The 16,882-nt window shown below is 39.3% G+C and overlaps 2 protein-coding genes across 2 annotated transcripts in view; one reads left to right on the top strand and one right to left on the bottom strand.

The window, feature by feature from the left end:
* Positions 1 to 910: 910 nt before the first annotated feature.
* tubgcp2 (tubulin gamma complex component 2) lies at positions 911 to 12,456 on the bottom strand. Its single transcript, XM_015054299.1, has 18 exons — positions 12,345 to 12,456; positions 11,819 to 11,982; positions 11,066 to 11,194; positions 10,746 to 10,913; positions 9,831 to 9,987; positions 9,529 to 9,736; positions 8,731 to 8,930; positions 8,272 to 8,461; positions 7,766 to 7,911; positions 7,502 to 7,682; positions 7,209 to 7,389; positions 6,592 to 6,764; positions 4,914 to 5,042; positions 4,118 to 4,238; positions 3,897 to 4,040; positions 3,179 to 3,295; positions 2,600 to 2,757; positions 911 to 1,276 (listed from the first exon to the last, which is right to left on the bottom strand). Exons 2-18 carry the CDS (start codon positions 11,966 to 11,968, stop codon positions 1,201 to 1,203), a joined length of 2,628 nt encoding a protein of 875 aa, XP_014909785.1. The 5' UTR covers positions 11,969 to 11,982; positions 12,345 to 12,456; the 3' UTR covers positions 911 to 1,200.
* Positions 12,457 to 13,151: 695 nt separating this feature from the next.
* kctd2 (potassium channel tetramerization domain containing 2) overlaps positions 13,152 to 16,882 on the top strand; it is a 9,784-nt gene continuing 6,053 nt past the window's right edge. The window contains exons 1-5 of the mRNA XM_015054309.1: positions 13,152 to 13,782; positions 15,031 to 15,139; positions 15,234 to 15,325; positions 15,482 to 15,577; positions 15,829 to 15,954. Coding sequence (XP_014909795.1) covers positions 13,420 to 13,782; positions 15,031 to 15,139; positions 15,234 to 15,325; positions 15,482 to 15,577; positions 15,829 to 15,954 — 786 coding nt within the window. The 5' untranslated portion in view covers positions 13,152 to 13,419. The remainder of the gene's footprint in view (positions 13,783 to 15,030; positions 15,140 to 15,233; positions 15,326 to 15,481; positions 15,578 to 15,828; positions 15,955 to 16,882) is intronic.

Below are 16,882 nucleotides of genomic sequence, written 5' to 3'. Positions count from 1 at the left end.
AGGCTGTTCCATTTGCTATACAGGATATATTTGTTTGGGAATTGTGCAGCTATTTTTTACCACTTTTTTTCTTCCACTAAACTTTCCATTAATAAGCTCTTTGTAAACAGCTCAATAGTTTAGCAATGACTTTCTATGGTTTATCCTCTTTGTAGAGAGTAAACCATAGAAAGATCAAGTAAGCGGCCTCTTCAGTGAATACAAGTGCGATACAATTCAGTTTTCTCTGTGGTCATTTATTTCAAAGTGTATAAAACTGAACTGGGTAAATAAAACATAAAACAAATCTATTGTTTAGGTTCAAATCCATTTTTCTCCAATAGGCTGCAACAAACTCAAGTAGAACTGGCAACAAAAAACCCCTGACTGTCTTCTCTAACCTTGAGAAGGCATGTTGTAATGTCTGGCACAAAGTCAGCAGAAATATTTTCTAAACATTTTCTGATAATCACCAGCATAATTCCTCTCTTATCTCTACATGTTTCAGATATTTTCTGGCTGCCTCACTGATCTAAAATGGAAATGGTTGAAGTCTAGAGTGACTTAAGCAAATTATTACATTTAACTCGAAGTCTGTTAGTTTAAAGAGAAGCCTTTGCCTTCTTTACCTCGTTTCAGTAAAAAACACTGAGTTAAACTAAGTGCAGCTCGATTGTCACAATTTTTCAGGGGTGAAAGTAGTTTTAAATTCTTTCTTAAATTCTCCAACTCTTGCTCTAACAGCAGTTTTCTTTGTGGTTATTCATGGGCTTTTATTCTGAATTCACAAACGCATTTCCTGTTGAAGTTGTGTGCAATTGACCACCATATCAGCAAACAAACCAGCAAAATTATTTAAGCACTTTTCTTAAATAAATGCACGTGAGGTTGTTCACATAGGGATTTTCTTTGAGATACAAAAAAAGCTGACTAAAGATTTCAAGTTTTATTTAACTTCAAATACACATTTCCACTATACAGGTACAATAAGTTACCAACAATGAGTTACATTTCTCAAAGCGGAAGCATTAATATGACTCTGCACATTAAAACTACATTTCATACAGTATTATATAACAATATACACATGGATGTATCAGTGCAGACAACTGCAGCTGTCTGCACCGTGGTTAAGTTGGCGCTTTGAGTGATGCATGGCCATGAGGAGAGGTCCTTTTATTGCAGAATGACATTTTATTTCCAAACGCAGGAGAAGACATGCTACACTGCAGCTTTCTGACTGCGCTCCACAGCCATCCTCTCCAGCTGCTCTGTGTAGAACCCGTTAAAGTCCAGCCTGTGGAGTCAAACGCATCAGGATTTCCTTTTAAAACCATTTGAAACTGATGATAAAGCATCGTTACTTTAACTGCGCGAGTTAAAAATAAATCTACTTAAGATGATCAATTAAACTAGCATACGATAAATTACTTTGTTAATGTATACATAACAGGAAGGAAAAATACGTGGTACTCTCTCTGTTTCTCACCCTTTATATGTTTTATGAAATAAAACAAAGTACATAAGGCATACTTTATTTTAACAAGCACATTCATGCCAACATTTTTTAAGTTGTGCAAAAGATCACAGGTTACAATCAACTAAGTTCAAATGTTCAAAAATTTTACTGGCATTCGTGCAATAATGTAAAAATTACATATAAATATCTAAATAGTGGTGTGTGTTTGTATTCAACCTGTTCTGTCCCTGTTACACATCTTTAGATAAAAGATTTGGGGTGTTTGTCTTGCTAGAAGGTGAACCCGTTTTAGGACCATCAGAGCACAAATGTTGAATCGAGATAAACATTTCAGATGTTTTTATTTGTTAAAAAAATATTAGAAATCCACATCTTATTTTCTTTCCCACCATCTATCACATGAAATCCGAACCAAATACATTAAAGTTTTTGGATGCAATGAGACTATGAAGACTTTAGCAAGGCAGAGTATATCAGAAAATATATCTGGTCACCTTTTGACTTCCATATTTATCAAGTGGGCATAAGTTTTTGGTTGAAATATTTCTAGAAAAGATCACATCATCATCCAGGCTTCACTTTCAGGCCATTTTGATTCAGCATCTCTTTGCCCTCTCTAAGCCAGAGCATTACCAGCACAACTACCACACGTAAGTTGATAACACACAACTTCTGTTTCAATGCATGATCACAGTTTCTTACTGTCATTGATGACTGTGCCCATTAAATGGAGCAAAGGGGCCAGAATCCACTGCAGCTTAATGCAGGAAAGACAAAAAACCCCAAATGCTTTTGGTCCAAATTGGACTCAATGAGATTTCATTGTAATCCTTAAATATTGCATTTTTTTAAATATAATTTTTGTGTACTTTTCTAACACTTTTAATAAACTGTGTATGAATGATGCTACACAAATACATATGACTCACCTATTAAGAATGTATTTCTGGGGTCCCAAGTCTCTAAACCTATCATTGGGTTAGATTTCTAAATGTTTGAGAAACACCAGGCCTAAAGTAAACCAAGTAGTGAATTTGCCAGGGTTGTGAATCATCCAGATTAAAAATAGAAGTTACAAAACCGAAACATTGAAGGGAAGCGTAAGAGCTGTAAAGTTCCAAGTGGTGCTGCCGGGTTTACCTGTAGATGATGCTGATCATGCTGTGCTCGCAGTCGTTGGTGCTGTAGATGCTCAGCTTGTCCAGCAGGTCCAGCAGCATCATGCTAAAGTTGCTGTCAAACTTCCCGATGGTGGCTTCGAAGCTGGCGTCTGACTGGAGGCCGTCCTCGGCTACAAACTGAAGCAGCAAAGAGAAACGCAAACTGAGCGATCAACAAAACGGATGGCATTTTTCATTCTCTGGTTTAGTGAATCTGGCTTAATTTAACTGGAAGGTTAAGTTCACACTAATTCATTCCTGCCCAGTGGCTACATGGTAATTATATCACTTTTTTCCCTTTTTGATCAATACAATGCAACCTACTTTCTACTGTATACACAACATTAAGTTAAAATTGATTGAGTGACTTTAATTCTATTTAACACACGTTCAGTGACAAACTATATATATATATATATATATACATAAAACCAGACTGAAATGCATTGGTTCATATTTGGTACAACACAGTGAAATTAAAACATCTAAATTTACCATTAATAGCAGCAGGGTGAGTTTCTAAGAGGGCAGAGTTGTAAGGAGCATCGTCTTTAAGTACCTTCGTGTTTGGCCTTTTTTTCTCGGCCTCATCCAGCTGCTCGCTTGCAGCTGCAGGTCTGTCCGCCACTCCCTGTTCGTGGGACAGGCGCTCCAGCCTCATGCTCTGGGTAAATGTCTACAAGACCAGAGACAGAATATTACTTTTCATGCAACTCAGAGGAAGAAATCAGATCTCCGAAAGCTAAAGAAAAAAAATCCAGGTTAGTCTTCACAAATGTACTCAGAGAAAAAGTTTAAGTATTAGTTAGTGGTAGCCTCAACCGTCTCGGTGCAGATGTCCGCGCACGACTACAAATTTTAATTAATTAACACTAAAAGAAAACTACATAGTCTTTAATTTTGCCACGGTAAAAATGAAGACATGATTAACGTACTGAAGGCCATTTTTTTTTCCTCTCAATTTTAAATGCATGAATTAAAGACTCAAGACTTTTTAAGGATGCAAGGACACCCTGAATCCTGCTGACCTAAAACAGAAAAGGTTCAAACTGAATTACTGTCCAACAATGAGAAAAAATAGTGTATAGAAATATCTATAGTTACATACTGAGCTTCTGTCAGAAAAGGAAACAGTCACATCCTGTGTTTTTTTTAACTTCAGTGTATTTTTGAAACTTTTTTCCTGATGATTTATCCGAGACGTCGGCCGTTTGAACACTACAGTTTGAGTTGATCGATTTTTTTTTTTTTCTTGTCATTTTCCAACTTCCACAGACCTGTATGCAGTTGGTGAACATCACGCAGACGGACATGAGCTTGGAGAAGATCCTGAGCAGCTCGGGGTTCGTCAGCATGCAGTCCTTCAGACAGTTGTCCAGGAAGCTGGTGTGATGGCACAGGACGTCGTCGATGTTCGAAGCCTGACGAAGGAGAGCAAACAGTCAGTAGTGGAGATGGATTAAATCTGCGTGAGGATTTGTTGAAACGGTTCTCTCACAGTTTTCAGGTTGTTCTCCATGATGTGCCAGGTCGGCTCCATCACCTCGAACATCATGTAGTACTGGATGTTCTGAATGAAGTTGAGCATCCGCTGACGCAGAGCGAACGCAGCTGCGAACCTGCACAAAGGTCACCTTTAACTCAAATATTACCACTTTAGATTTCCTTCCTATGTGTCTCCTAAGTGCATTTTGTAAAGATTTTAACTTTTTTTTTAACAGTATTTGCATCCATTTCTAGTGTTTACTCATTACAAATATGATTCTTCTGTCATCAGTTTCTATGACTAATGTCTAATAATAATAAGTAGGGATGTCCTGGTTAAATCCCAGGTTAAGTCTTGATTTTAGATGATTCCCACATTTTTTTGGGATTGTGCATTTTTTTTACCTCTGGAATAACAGAATCTAAACATGTTTTCCCCACAGAGCAGCTGAAACATTATTCTAAGTTTTAAGATGTTCAAAATAAAGTGTCAGCTCTCTGGAGCAGGAGATATTTTATCTGCATATGATTACCTGGAATTGCATTGAAATATGTATCAGGCTTAATTATGAAAGAGTTATATCCATACAGACAGCAAATCGTTCACGATTTGCTTTTATTTTATTTTTTCCAAAGTCAAGTCTCAAGCCTTTCATCTGAAGAAATCATTAAATCCACAACATGCATGTCACCTCTCACCTGCAAATTAATTTTGCATCAAGTATTTTCTGGTTCATTTGTTTTATTTTTGTTTTGCACTTTTCTACCTTTGCTTACCCTTTGGAAAACATTCAATTCTTAAAACTCACCATTTAGCAGAAGGCAAAGTATACAACTTGAAGTCTTTGTTGCTGATCCAGACGTTGCACAGCAGCCGCTCCACGTGTTTGCAGTAAAACATGTGTCTGAAAAGCATCTGGTACCTGGTCAGCGCTTTCCTAAAAGGATAAAAGGATCGTCAAAGCTTATTACTCATTTCTAAACAAAAGTGTAAACAGGTTTCACAGATTTTAGAGGTGTGCCGATCATCGGCCACCGATCACAATCGACCAATTTCCGTGAAAAAGTGTATGATCGGTGATCGCCGATCACGATCTCTTGTTGCCAATCACACAAACCGATCACCTGCTTCTCATTTTGCAGCCTGCCTGTGCAGCTGGTCTCTTTCCTTCACTCTGCGCAAACGCGCAGCAACAAATCCTATAAGCGATGTGGAACTATGACGCACTGAGTGAATGGGGAAGTTTGCGTGTTGCGGCGGAAAATTGAAGCACGGCAAAATGCATCAACACGACGAATCTAATATGGGATAAAAACAATGCCATGCTTGACGGAGTTTGGCTACATCGAGGCACACTGCTCTCCTGTTGAACTGCTGCTACGCTACAGGTAGTAATATTTGACAGACGGAGCTTCGCTTCTGCTCCACCTGGTAGTGACTCTCACACCGAACCTGCTTAAAGCTGCAGCATCTAACTTAAAAACATAAATTTTACATACGTATTAAAACTTTAGTTGTCCTAACATGAGACAGATAATCTCTAAAAAAATAATCGATCTCCTCCCTGTTCTGCATAATTACTCCGCTCAGTCAGAAACAGCCAATCAGAACTAGCAGTAATCAGCTAGCCGCCATGCTAACAGGAAGTTTTCATTCAGTAACTCTGGATTGTTTTGTAATGGAACCTGGAGCCTTTGAATGTTAAGTTTTATACTTGAATTTTTTGGCAATGTTGAGAGGTTTTATTTTGACTCTCTTTGCATTATTTAGCCTCTTCAGAGCCTTCATATGTTATCAGTCTGTTAAAGATAGTATTATCAATAGCAGTACAATTTGCACAATGCCTGTTTTGTTTAGTTTTCTTCTTGGAAAAAGTTATTAAAAACAAGTTTTTGTCTAAATTAAGGTGAATTCATGGTTCCTTTTTTCATATAATGTAACCGGTATTATTAAAAAAAATAATAATTATGTGATCGGTATCAGTGATCGGCCGTGATCGGCCCTCATGGGTGATCGGAATCGGAATGAAAAAACCTGATCGGCACATCTCTAACAGATTTGAATAAATATCTGATTAGCTTCGACAATAATCCACTGTTAAATAGTGGAATCATATGTCTGTGTTAATAAATAGTCTCTGCCTATAAAAAAAAACTCCTGATGACAGCGTCTCTATTTACACTTTTGCTCCAGTTTTCCTCTCTGACCTTTCACATTTTAAATATCACATTTTCCATCAATTTTTAATCAAACTAGTCACCTTAACCAATATCAGCTGTGATGTTCAAGGTTTTCTGTTTATATTTCAGTTTAGGCTTACAACACATCTGCTTCACAGTCATCAGCCACCACTTTGAATTTTAACTAAACCCCAACGTTTCTCCAGGAAAGTCATTTGAAACTAGAGGTTATGTTTGCAGATTTCTGTTCAACGCTATTTTAAGTTTAAAATAAAAAACCTATGTTCAAGTGCGATTAAGCAGAACCTGTTGATGATGAGCGACAGTGGCCACTTGACGATGTAGTCGAAGGAGAAGGCCTCCAGCCCGCTAAGGGCCCCATCGGTGGGCTCCGCGTTAATGATGGCTTTCTCCTGCTTGGTCTCAATGGCGAGGACTCGCAGCAGCTGAGTGATCACATCATGAGGCATCAAATCGATCTAAGAAGGTGGATGTCAAAAAAAAAAAAAGGGATCATTTCTTTTTACCATGTACGGCATAAAGATTTTGATGAGACTTGGGTTGTTTTTTTTCCCCCCCACTTGTTTTCTGTTAATTTATCCTTTCCCCCAATAAGAACTAAACAATTTAACTTTAACTTGCTATCCATAAAAACTACAAAATACCCCCCCCACCCCTCCGAAATTAAGGGAAGATTTAATTCTAGCTCGTTTAATGTTAAACATTTGAAAAGAAAAACACAAACACAAAATTAAGGAATGAAATTCCATATTTTCCCAGGATGCGTAGAAACCGAGGGGTGTGTACGAGCAAGGCAATGAAATTGAGGTAAAGACTCTCCAGGCTGTTTCTGCATGATCTGACTGAAACCGAATCATGTCGACACAACCGTAAAGGAAAGCAGTGATGCAACTTTCTCCCACCTTCAGGTCGTCTTTGAAGGGGTCGGTGTTGGCCGTGCTCATCCTCAGAGCCAGCTCCAGCAGCGCTTCGAGTCGGGGAGGAACAATGTCATCCACTGGTTTCTTTAGCTCCTCTTCTGTCAGGTCCATGAAGTGCACAAAGAAATCTCCTTTGTCCATTAAAAAGTAGTGCTTGATTGACCTGGTGGACATAAAGTAGAGGCTTATGATTTAAGGTCGGCGGGTTGAGTCGCTTCACTCCAGGGGTGGAGAACGAGCAGAAACTTTGGCTGCAGCATCTCTCCATCATTCACCTAAGACGTAAAACCAGCTCCTTCTCGTCCATGAGGAAGTCCAGCAGGACCTTGCTGGCGTAGTTGTAAGCTTTCTCAATCTGCTCCACGTAGGCCCGTTCCTTCAGCGTGTACAGCACCTCCTTGGCATCTGGACACGTCACGTCTCGGCCGCACTCCCGCACCACATTCAGGTACTTTCCTACAAAATAGTGAAAAAAAACCCCAAAAAACTGTTAAAACGCAGGAACTAAAAAGCCGCTTTATGCTTTTGTTTGTTGTTACCTGTGCTCAGTATTTTATCAGCCATTTTCTGGAGAAACGAGGGGATCCGGTGCTGTACGATGGTGTATCTCTGATCCCAGTATTTGTCGTTGTAATCTTCCTGGATTTTCTCCTTCTGCAGCTCGTGCTCCTCCACCATAAACTCGCTGTGCAGCAACGAAATGCACTAACACTAAGAACATCCCCAAGTCTTATTTGCAGCATCATACCACTTATTTTGTCACATTACAACCACAAACTTTGCATTTTGTTGGCGTTCTACGTCATAGACTGACACAAAATAGTGCATAAATTGCTAAGTGAAGAGAAAATGATAAATGTTTGGATTTGCTTCTTAAATGTACCAAGGTAAAAGAAGTTAAAAAGCATATTTATTACAAAAATAACCAAAACATTTTTCTTCTACTTTGTTTTTATGCAAATGTAGAAGAAAAAGTTGTAACAAGATAAAATTTTACAAGGTTCAATAAAAAATACTTCTCTCTTTCTGATTTAGCTGTACGAACCTGTAGGGATCCTTGATGATTCCTCTGTAGGTCCACTTCTCCAGGATTTCAAAGTACGGGACGCTGGCTGCTTTAGTGAGGTAGAGGCACAGCTCCTGAGCCTGGCTATCGCCCGTGTAATTGAAGGTCCGGTCATGAAGAAGGCTCAGTGTCGCTCCGCCCATACATTCCCCTTTGTCCAAAGAAGAAGCTGAAAGATGTATTTTCACAGAAAACGGTTAGTGAGAGTCATTTCAGCTAGAGTTGCATGACTATTTTTATTTTAAAGGTCTTCTGAAGAACAGAAGATTGCTTTATTAAAAGCAGGTGTGCATTTTGTTGTTTGTGCCTGCAGTACCCTCTGGTGAGATCGTCAGGCAAAACAAACCTGGTTGAAACTGCAGACAGAAGCAGAGACTGCAGAGTCAAATATCAGACCAAAAAAAAAAAAAAAAAAAAAAAAAACGTTCTGCTTTTTACTGAGAGACCCCAAGATCTCCATGGTCCTCATGGTGGGTTGGATGTAGAACCAGAGTTTCTGCAGAGACAGAAGGCCTTGCCGCTGGAGGTGCTCCAGCTGAGTGACCAGGATCAGGTACTCCTTCATCAGGGTCCTCATCGCCGCCGTCAGCGCGTGGTTCACCTGGCCGTACTCAAACGACGATTTCTCCTCAATGAACCTGGAAAACACATTTAAGCAGGTCGAAAAGAATCAAGTTTAAAAGTTCAACCTTCTTAGTAACTCATCATTCCGCGCTATTTGGGGGGGATCTCTCGAAAACAGATCCAGTCAGTCAGCATGTGGATTATACTGAAACTTCACAGCAGAGTAAAATGTCTTATGAATGATTTTTCTGGATTCTGACACATTTTTCACGATTTTCCTGAGCTCTTAATCCTTAGTAGCTAATATATGCTATGGCTCTAAGTAAAGAAGACATTAGTTTTCTGAGAATGTTTTCTTGGAAGAAAAGTGACTAAACAGAAACCGCAGTAAATTAACAATTTCTGTAATTTTTAAGCTCTAATCATGTAACGTACCTGTAGGAAAACCAAAATTTGATTATTACAAGTGAAGAGAGAAGGACAGAGGAGCATAGTACAGAGATGACGCCATTAAAAGGAGTATTTACTTGGACAAGGGAAGTCCAAAATTACCTACATCTGAAGTTTTTTTTAACATAAACCAATAGATTTTAAGCGTTTGTTTCTGTTCCTGTTGATGATTACAGTGTAATCATGAAAATAACAACCTAAGACTCTGTTTCTTCTCTTTACCGTGTTATAGTTGAGTAATATGACGCGACTGGCAATATTCTGTTAACCAGCTCCTTGATGGACATGTCCAGCGTTGCATCAACTATAAAAGAGCGGTTCTGCCTCCCCAGTACAGGCTGAGCGGTGATGTCTCGTCCGTCCACCCCAACCAGGACGAACAGCAGATCCTCAACCACAAACTGCTCCTGAGAGGGGAGGGGCAACGTGCCTGGCCACAAGAGGTTAAAAAAAAAATTACACAGGAATCAGCACAGAAACACACAAGTGGCATAAATCAGGAGGACAGTCCGCTCTGTGTGTACCGATGGTGACGGCTTGATCTGCAGGAGCAGGGCTGGTGATGAAGTCTCCGATGAGAGCGGGACGGTCGTAGACCCAGTTAGGAAACACGGGGTTGGGCTGTGTGGGGTTCTTCTTGTTGTGTTTGTCTCTCAGCATCTTCCGTGTGACTTCAGCAGGCTAAGGTCACAAAAAAGTTAAACGCGACAAATTTTTGCTGGATTACAAATTGTTATTGCGATGTGGAGGATCTTCAGCATGGTCTGAATCTTTAAAAAGTCTGATTTCTTTTTTTTCCCTGACAAGTGATCAAATGAAATTAAACACTGCCAGGTTGTGCCCACACAAACACAACTCTTCAGTATGAATGTTGAAACTGCAGGAAGACGACTCAAGAGTTAGCAACGAGGTGTTAGAAAACTAAAGTCACATAAAGCACAGAGATGTAAGAATATATTTAAAAATGAATCTGTATTTTTTTGGCATTGTTTTGACATGTCACATGAGCATTTACACTTTAAGCAGAGACATCAAGTATGTGAGAGAGGTCGCTTTGAAAATATGGTTTTACTATCTTCTTTAACAGGCTTCAAGCGATTGATTTTTCACTCTCTTGCAGTGATAATGAGCTGTAAACATGTCATTAGATATCGTAAAAAAAAAAAAAAAAACTTCTTTTCATACATATCTGCGCTTCCTCCAACTTCATTTAAAACACGAGTAAAAAAAAAAAAAAATCTACCTCTGAAACATTTTTACTCAGTAACCATCCACACCTAAAACTGTTGTCATGGCAACCTGGTAGCTGTTACAAGATTTAGCTCAGTGACCGGAAAACGACCAGATTTTTTGAGCTGCCAACCAGTCAGGACCAAAGAAGATGAGAATCATCCGCCTCCAGTCACCAGACGATTTTATTTGATTTTTTTTTAACTCACCAAAGGGGCGTTGGAGCTGGCCGCCACATTGCCGAGCTTCTTCCGCAGTTCGTCCAGCTCCTGCATGGACATCTTTGTGGTGGTTTGAGGCAGAGTGTAACTGGTCACTGTGGTTGGGTTTGAAGACTCTGACCTCTCTTTGGCATTCTGTTGTAGAGACTGAAGTGTCTAAAATATAAACACAGCAAAAGCAGGTGGAAAGGTTACGGATGCTGAAAAACATTCTGTTTAGCAGTAAAATGTTTCTATGAAATGTTTGAAAAAAAGAAAACATAGAAAAAGAAAAATCACTCCAAATGTGCTGTGCTTTCACACGTTACCTCTTTATCCTCACAAAGTTTGGAGAGCAGATATACCAGAGGGTCAAGATTACGGACATTTTTGGACTTCAGCTCCTCGTATTTCCTCAGAAAGTCTTCAGGTGTTTTTGAGAACTCTGCTAATTTCACCTGAAAAATTATACAAGATAAATTTAATTTAAAAACAAAATATTTCCCTGGCAACATATCTCCAGAGTTTCCCCCAGTGTGTTATAAGCCTGGCAGTCCACCAGGCTTTACTTGTGCACCCATCAGGCTAAGAATCACTTATTTAAGGTTTTTTTTTTTTTTTTTTTAATGTTTGCATTTTTAAGACTTTATAGTTGGTGTTCAGATATTAATCTTCCAATCTTTTAATATCATCATTATCAAGTGATATTTTCAAATTTCTTGTCAACTTTAAACATTTTTTAACTCAAAACCACGACAGGCTGTTGCATGAATGACTGCCCGAGCGCCCCAACCACAGAATTTAGCAAGTTTCCGGAGGGAAACTGTGCATCTCCTTTCATTAATGAATGCAAAATCATATTTTAACTCTCAGTATAGTTTGTGATACCTAAGTGTACATCAAAATTTTGTTCAATTGAAAAATATATAAATATTAAAAAATTTTCAGAAGGCAGTAAAAGAAAACATCAACAAAAAATGACCAGCAAGTCACAGATGGATGTAACTGAACAGAGGATGCTTTTTGACCTCGTTTCTGTCCTCTTTACATTTCTCGTACTTGTGCTGGTTTGTGTGACCCACCTTGGCACTGTGAGCAGAGACTGTGGTGGTGACATAGGGAGTCCTGTGTTTCTGCAGCAGGTCGATATATCCCTCCGCCCCATCCCCTCCTCGGACCTGCAGGAGGCTGAGCAGCTCATTCACATCGTGGTGGATCCTGAATTCACTCATGATGGCTGTGGCAGCTGAAAGGAAGACATTTTATTATGTTTAAGAAGAGAGGTTGGGACTAGCTAAGCTCTACTTCAGAGAAACATCTGCACCAGAGCTGCTGATTCAAATGGACAATAGTCTTAGCAAGCTTATCCTAATATAACTGGATTCTAAACAATTTTAAAAGCTGTATGTTCTACTTAACGATAACGCGCAGCTGCAGTTTACGTTTTCTGATGCTAAAAAGCTAACTAGCCTGCAAGATGTAGCTGCTAAATAGTTGATAGCTTACCCAGTTAAGAAATAAAACAATAAACACCAAAATATAACAATATTATACCCTTTTCCTCAGCAGTAATATATATACAGCAAAACGCTAAGGTTGGTACAATACCTGTTGGTCGAATTAAATAACAGATTTCAACAGCAGAGCTACCAAACGCGCCCACCACCACTCAAATTCTCCTTCTTCGTTTAAAAACATCTCTATCTATTACTCAACACTGGCCTCTAGAGGTCAAAAACACACACTGCACGACTGTGCTCCATTTTCTGGTTTTATCAAGTTCTGAAAATACAATAACCATTTTAAATGTTGATGTTAGCAAATAGTAACAAGTTATTTGACTTCACAATTAACAGTTCTTGTAATCTTTTGAAAATTACATTTGAAGTTTTTAATACTAGTTATTTATTTTTATTTGTTGACTTGGTTTTGAGACAGACTTAAGTACAAGTGTAGATGTAATATTTTCTCTATTTTGTAGTGGTGTTCAACTGCTTATTGCACAGAAAATGAGTTGCAAACACAACTGCAACTCTGGTTATCTTTTATACTTAGCTTTCTTTCCTCACACAGCTTGCCTGTAATTTGCCTGTATTGCTCTGAACGACCAGCTTCCTTTGCAGTTACCTTTTTAGTGTTGTGTCAAATAAAGCAGTCTTGTCTGTGAATATAGATCATAATAACATACAGTTTCAGAATTAAAAATAAGTTTTTATTGGTCTTAATCTTAGTAATTGATACAATATTTTTCAGTTGAATTATGTAGTGTTATATTTTTTGTTGCACGTGTACCTTTGCAAAGAAAACCAAAAAATAATCACTGTGCAGAGTAAGCAAAGGACGCTTTTATTTTGAAAAACCATGACACAGAGGAAGTAAACAGTAATCACGTTACAACCCGGAAGAATTGCCCTTCTCTGAATAACGTTTGAATAGCAAAGAATGATCACTGTATCTTTGGAAGAACCGATTAACGACAGAACTGCAGCGGTCTTCCAGCTGCTAGTGGTCATATTTGTGTCCTAATCTGCGGTCTGTAGGTGGAGGCGGCAACGCCCTGATGCCCTCGGAGAACAATCCCCCCGTTCTGTTTACAACCAGTCGGCTGGGAGAAACTGGTTCCCCGCAGTGGGTCGTTAGCTAAACGGTTCTGCCGTGAGTGTTGTTTAGAAGGGGGGGAAAAATGGCTGAACTGCATGTCGTGGAACCGAGTGGAACGGCGACCATAGAGCAGCCCGAACATCGCGACGTTCGGGGTTCGATGCGTCTGGCGTCGCCCACTCTCTTGGTTCCTCCGCGGAGCAGCAGCCAGCTTAGCCCCGGCGGAGGAGGCAGCAGCGGGGGCAGCGGCAGGTCGGTGTTCGGCTTTCCGCTGAAGAGCAACCCAAGCTCGCCGTCCGAACCGTTAGACAAGCCAGGCTCACGGTGGGTTCGGCTTAATGTTGGCGGGACCTACTTCATCACGACCAAACAGACATTATGTAGGGATCCAAAGTCTTTCTTGTTCCGACTGTGTCAAGAAGATCCTGACCTGGATTCTGATAAAGTGAGTGCACTTAAAGATACTACATATTGGTGTTTTCTACCCTTTCTACCAATAAATGTAAATTAACAATTAAAAAAACATTAGATGATGAAGTAATTACTCCACAGGATTGCACAAAATATTTTTTATAAAGCACTCAAAATTAAACACTACTAATTGTCTGAAGAATTAGATTCTGAAGAATTTGAGTCGTAAAGGGTGCTGAAGGACACATATTACCCCAAAACACATGCTGTACTTTGGTATTGATCATAGTGTATTTTTCTGCTCTTCCAGACGGAATCATTTTATTTTCTTGATTGTTTTGTTTACATTTGACTAGCTATGCCCGCACATTATGGGGGAAATAGCATCACAAAGCTGTTTGTAGCCTGCTTCGTTTTTTTCCCATCTGCTTTATCTAGCACTCATAAAACAAATAAATGCTGCATTCCTCTTAAAACGCCTTAAAATGGCACAGTTTGTCAGTACAGCAGCACTCCTTCCAGTCTCTCACATAGTATTACTGGTATTACATCTAGCCATGTCAATGGTATGGGGCTGTTCTGCAAGTTCATGTGTGTTGAGGCTAACTGGTAGATTTGGGCTAATTGAAAGTTTGTAATAATCCTGGAGTTCTTTAGAAAACCAAACCTTTTGGTTTAAATGACTTTACTTGAAATTGTTGCTAAAGAAAAAGAAATCCGACCATTTGGCCCCCCTCACAAACTGCCCTGTAGTGTTTTGCCGTTGCCAATGTCAAAGTTCAAACATTTTTAGCCACAGCAACATGGTTAGCAAGTAAACAAAACGATGTTCTTTAAGTGCTTAAATATAATGGAGGGAAACAAATTGTCCACAGTTATTGATGATGTGTCAGTGTATGTATAAAATGCTGTTGGATCTATGGAAACTATGACTTTAACAAAAGAATGGAAACGATCAGATGCCAGGAAATTCCTTCCAGGACAGCTGAACTTTCACTGGATGATCTGAATCACTATAATTGATGGCAGATGTGAGCTGAAGAAGACTGAATGCTTAAACAGAATCATAAGATCCTTAAACAAAGCAGTAGTTTAAAGTAATCAGCAAACAAAAATACCTTTTTGTCTCCTTGTTTAAAAAACCCCCAAACAAAAACGTATTTGCGCCATTACTGGTCTTCAGTTCCACACTGATGCCATGCAGTCCATTGGTAAAGCTCTGGTTTTCCATGCGGTACAGTCAGAGCAAGATGACCAGTCACTATTGTGTGATTAATGACAGGACGAGACTGGAGCCTACCTTATCGACAGGGACCCCACGTACTTCGGCCCCATCCTGAATTACCTTCGACACGGAAAGCTGATCATGGATAAGAACCTGGCTGAGGAAGGTAACGCTTAACAGCATCTGACAGTGAACGCTGTAATCGGCGCCATCGGAAACTCTCGTTTTAAAATAATAATTTAAACGCACCAATGTTTTAGGCGTTCTCGAAGAAGCCGAGTTCTACAACATCGCCTCCCTGGTGAGGCTGGTCAAAGAGCGAATACGGGACAACGAGAACCGAACGTCTCAGGTAACGTGAGAGCAAACGGGCAACAGAGCAGTTGAACAGACTCATCTGTTGTGCAGAAACAACTTAAATAATTGTGAGCTTGCTTTCAGATGATTGATGTTTATTTGTGTGTGTGTGTGTGTGTGTGTGTGTGTGTGTGTGTGCGGCGTCCCTCAGGGCCCTGTGAAGCACGTGTATCGAGTACTGCAGTGCCAGGAGGAGGAACTCACACAGATGGTCTCAACCATGTCGGACGGTTGGAAATTTGAGCAGGTGCAGATAACGAAGCTTTGGCTTCGGGCATTTATTTTAAAGCTAATGCTTCGAAATTTTACATCAGATGCTTAAGCAAAATCTTTTAACTCCTAAATTTTATGCTCAAAGGTAACTATGTACCAGACATCCTGAACTTGATTAACTTCCTAGTTTACTTTTACATTTTTTAAATAAAAAGTGATATAGAAGTATAACTGTTGGGTTTTTTTTTTTTTTTTGTTTTTTGTTTTTTTTTTTTTCATCTCCAGCTCATCAGCATTGGCTCCTCCTACAACTATGGGAACGAGGACCAGGCAGAGTTTCTGTGTGTCGTTTCCCGGGAACTCAACAACTCGACGAATGGCATCGTTATCGAGCCCACAGAAAAAGCCAAGGTTGGTGTTTGGGAACTTTTAAGCAAGTAGCTGGACATGTGGATAATAAAAAAATCAGTTTTACCGACACTAAACTAAAACTTCCAATAATCTCAATAAAAAGTATGGATGCACAGATAACTTTGGGTGATCTATCAATGAAAATGATCAGTCAACCTTAATTTTCTAATTTTATCTACTTTGTCAAAGGTCTAAAAATCAACCTCTGTCCTCTTTTGCTTTGCCGTGAGACGGGTTTGACTGATAGACCGGTCCACCAGGTCATATCTCCACGTTTGCTACAGTAGTTACCTCACCGTTGCCAACTTAGCAACTTTCTTGCTATATTTAACAACATTTCAGACAAAAGAAATTGGCATCGGCAAAAATCTGAATGACAGGTCAGGCTTTTTTTTATTTTTATAACTGTATTTTTATTTTTGTTGATGTTATTTGAGTACACTCAAGAAGAAAGGTCAAACAATACATAGAAATTATAAAAGACAAAAAATACAGAACAATCAAAACAAAAATCACACACTAGGGGGAGACTCTTATTTTGGTAAAACAAAACACAACAATTCATATCCAAAATTAGTCGTGTATCGTTGATGTGAAGTTTGTCCATTTTTCCCATTTGTCCAGGCATTGCTGTTCCTGTGTCCTCAGTCTATGTGTTAGAATCTCCATCTCGAATAATGAGTTCACAGTCTGTATCCACTCCTTTGTGGTAGGAGGTTCAGATTTGCACCACTTTCTGGTTATCACCTTTTTGGCTGCCACCATCAGAATTTTTAACAAATAACAGTCATTATTAAGTACAATATTGTCCAAAAGACCAAGGTATAAAACCAGACCGGACTTAGGTATTGAGTAACCCAATATTGTTACAATCTTATTGTGTATTTTGTTCCAGAACTGTGTAATTCTAGGGCAAAGCCAGAAAATA

Source organism: Poecilia latipinna, unplaced genomic scaffold (genome assembly GCF_001443285.1).
Source record: "Poecilia latipinna isolate Pla-1442-1.1 unplaced genomic scaffold, P_latipinna-1.0 Scaffold1242, whole genome shotgun sequence".
Lineage (NCBI taxonomy): Eukaryota > Metazoa > Chordata > Actinopteri > Cyprinodontiformes > Poeciliidae > Poecilia > Poecilia latipinna.
Note: the sequence above shows the minus strand (reverse complement) of the source record. Positions and strands in the feature narration are given on the sequence as shown.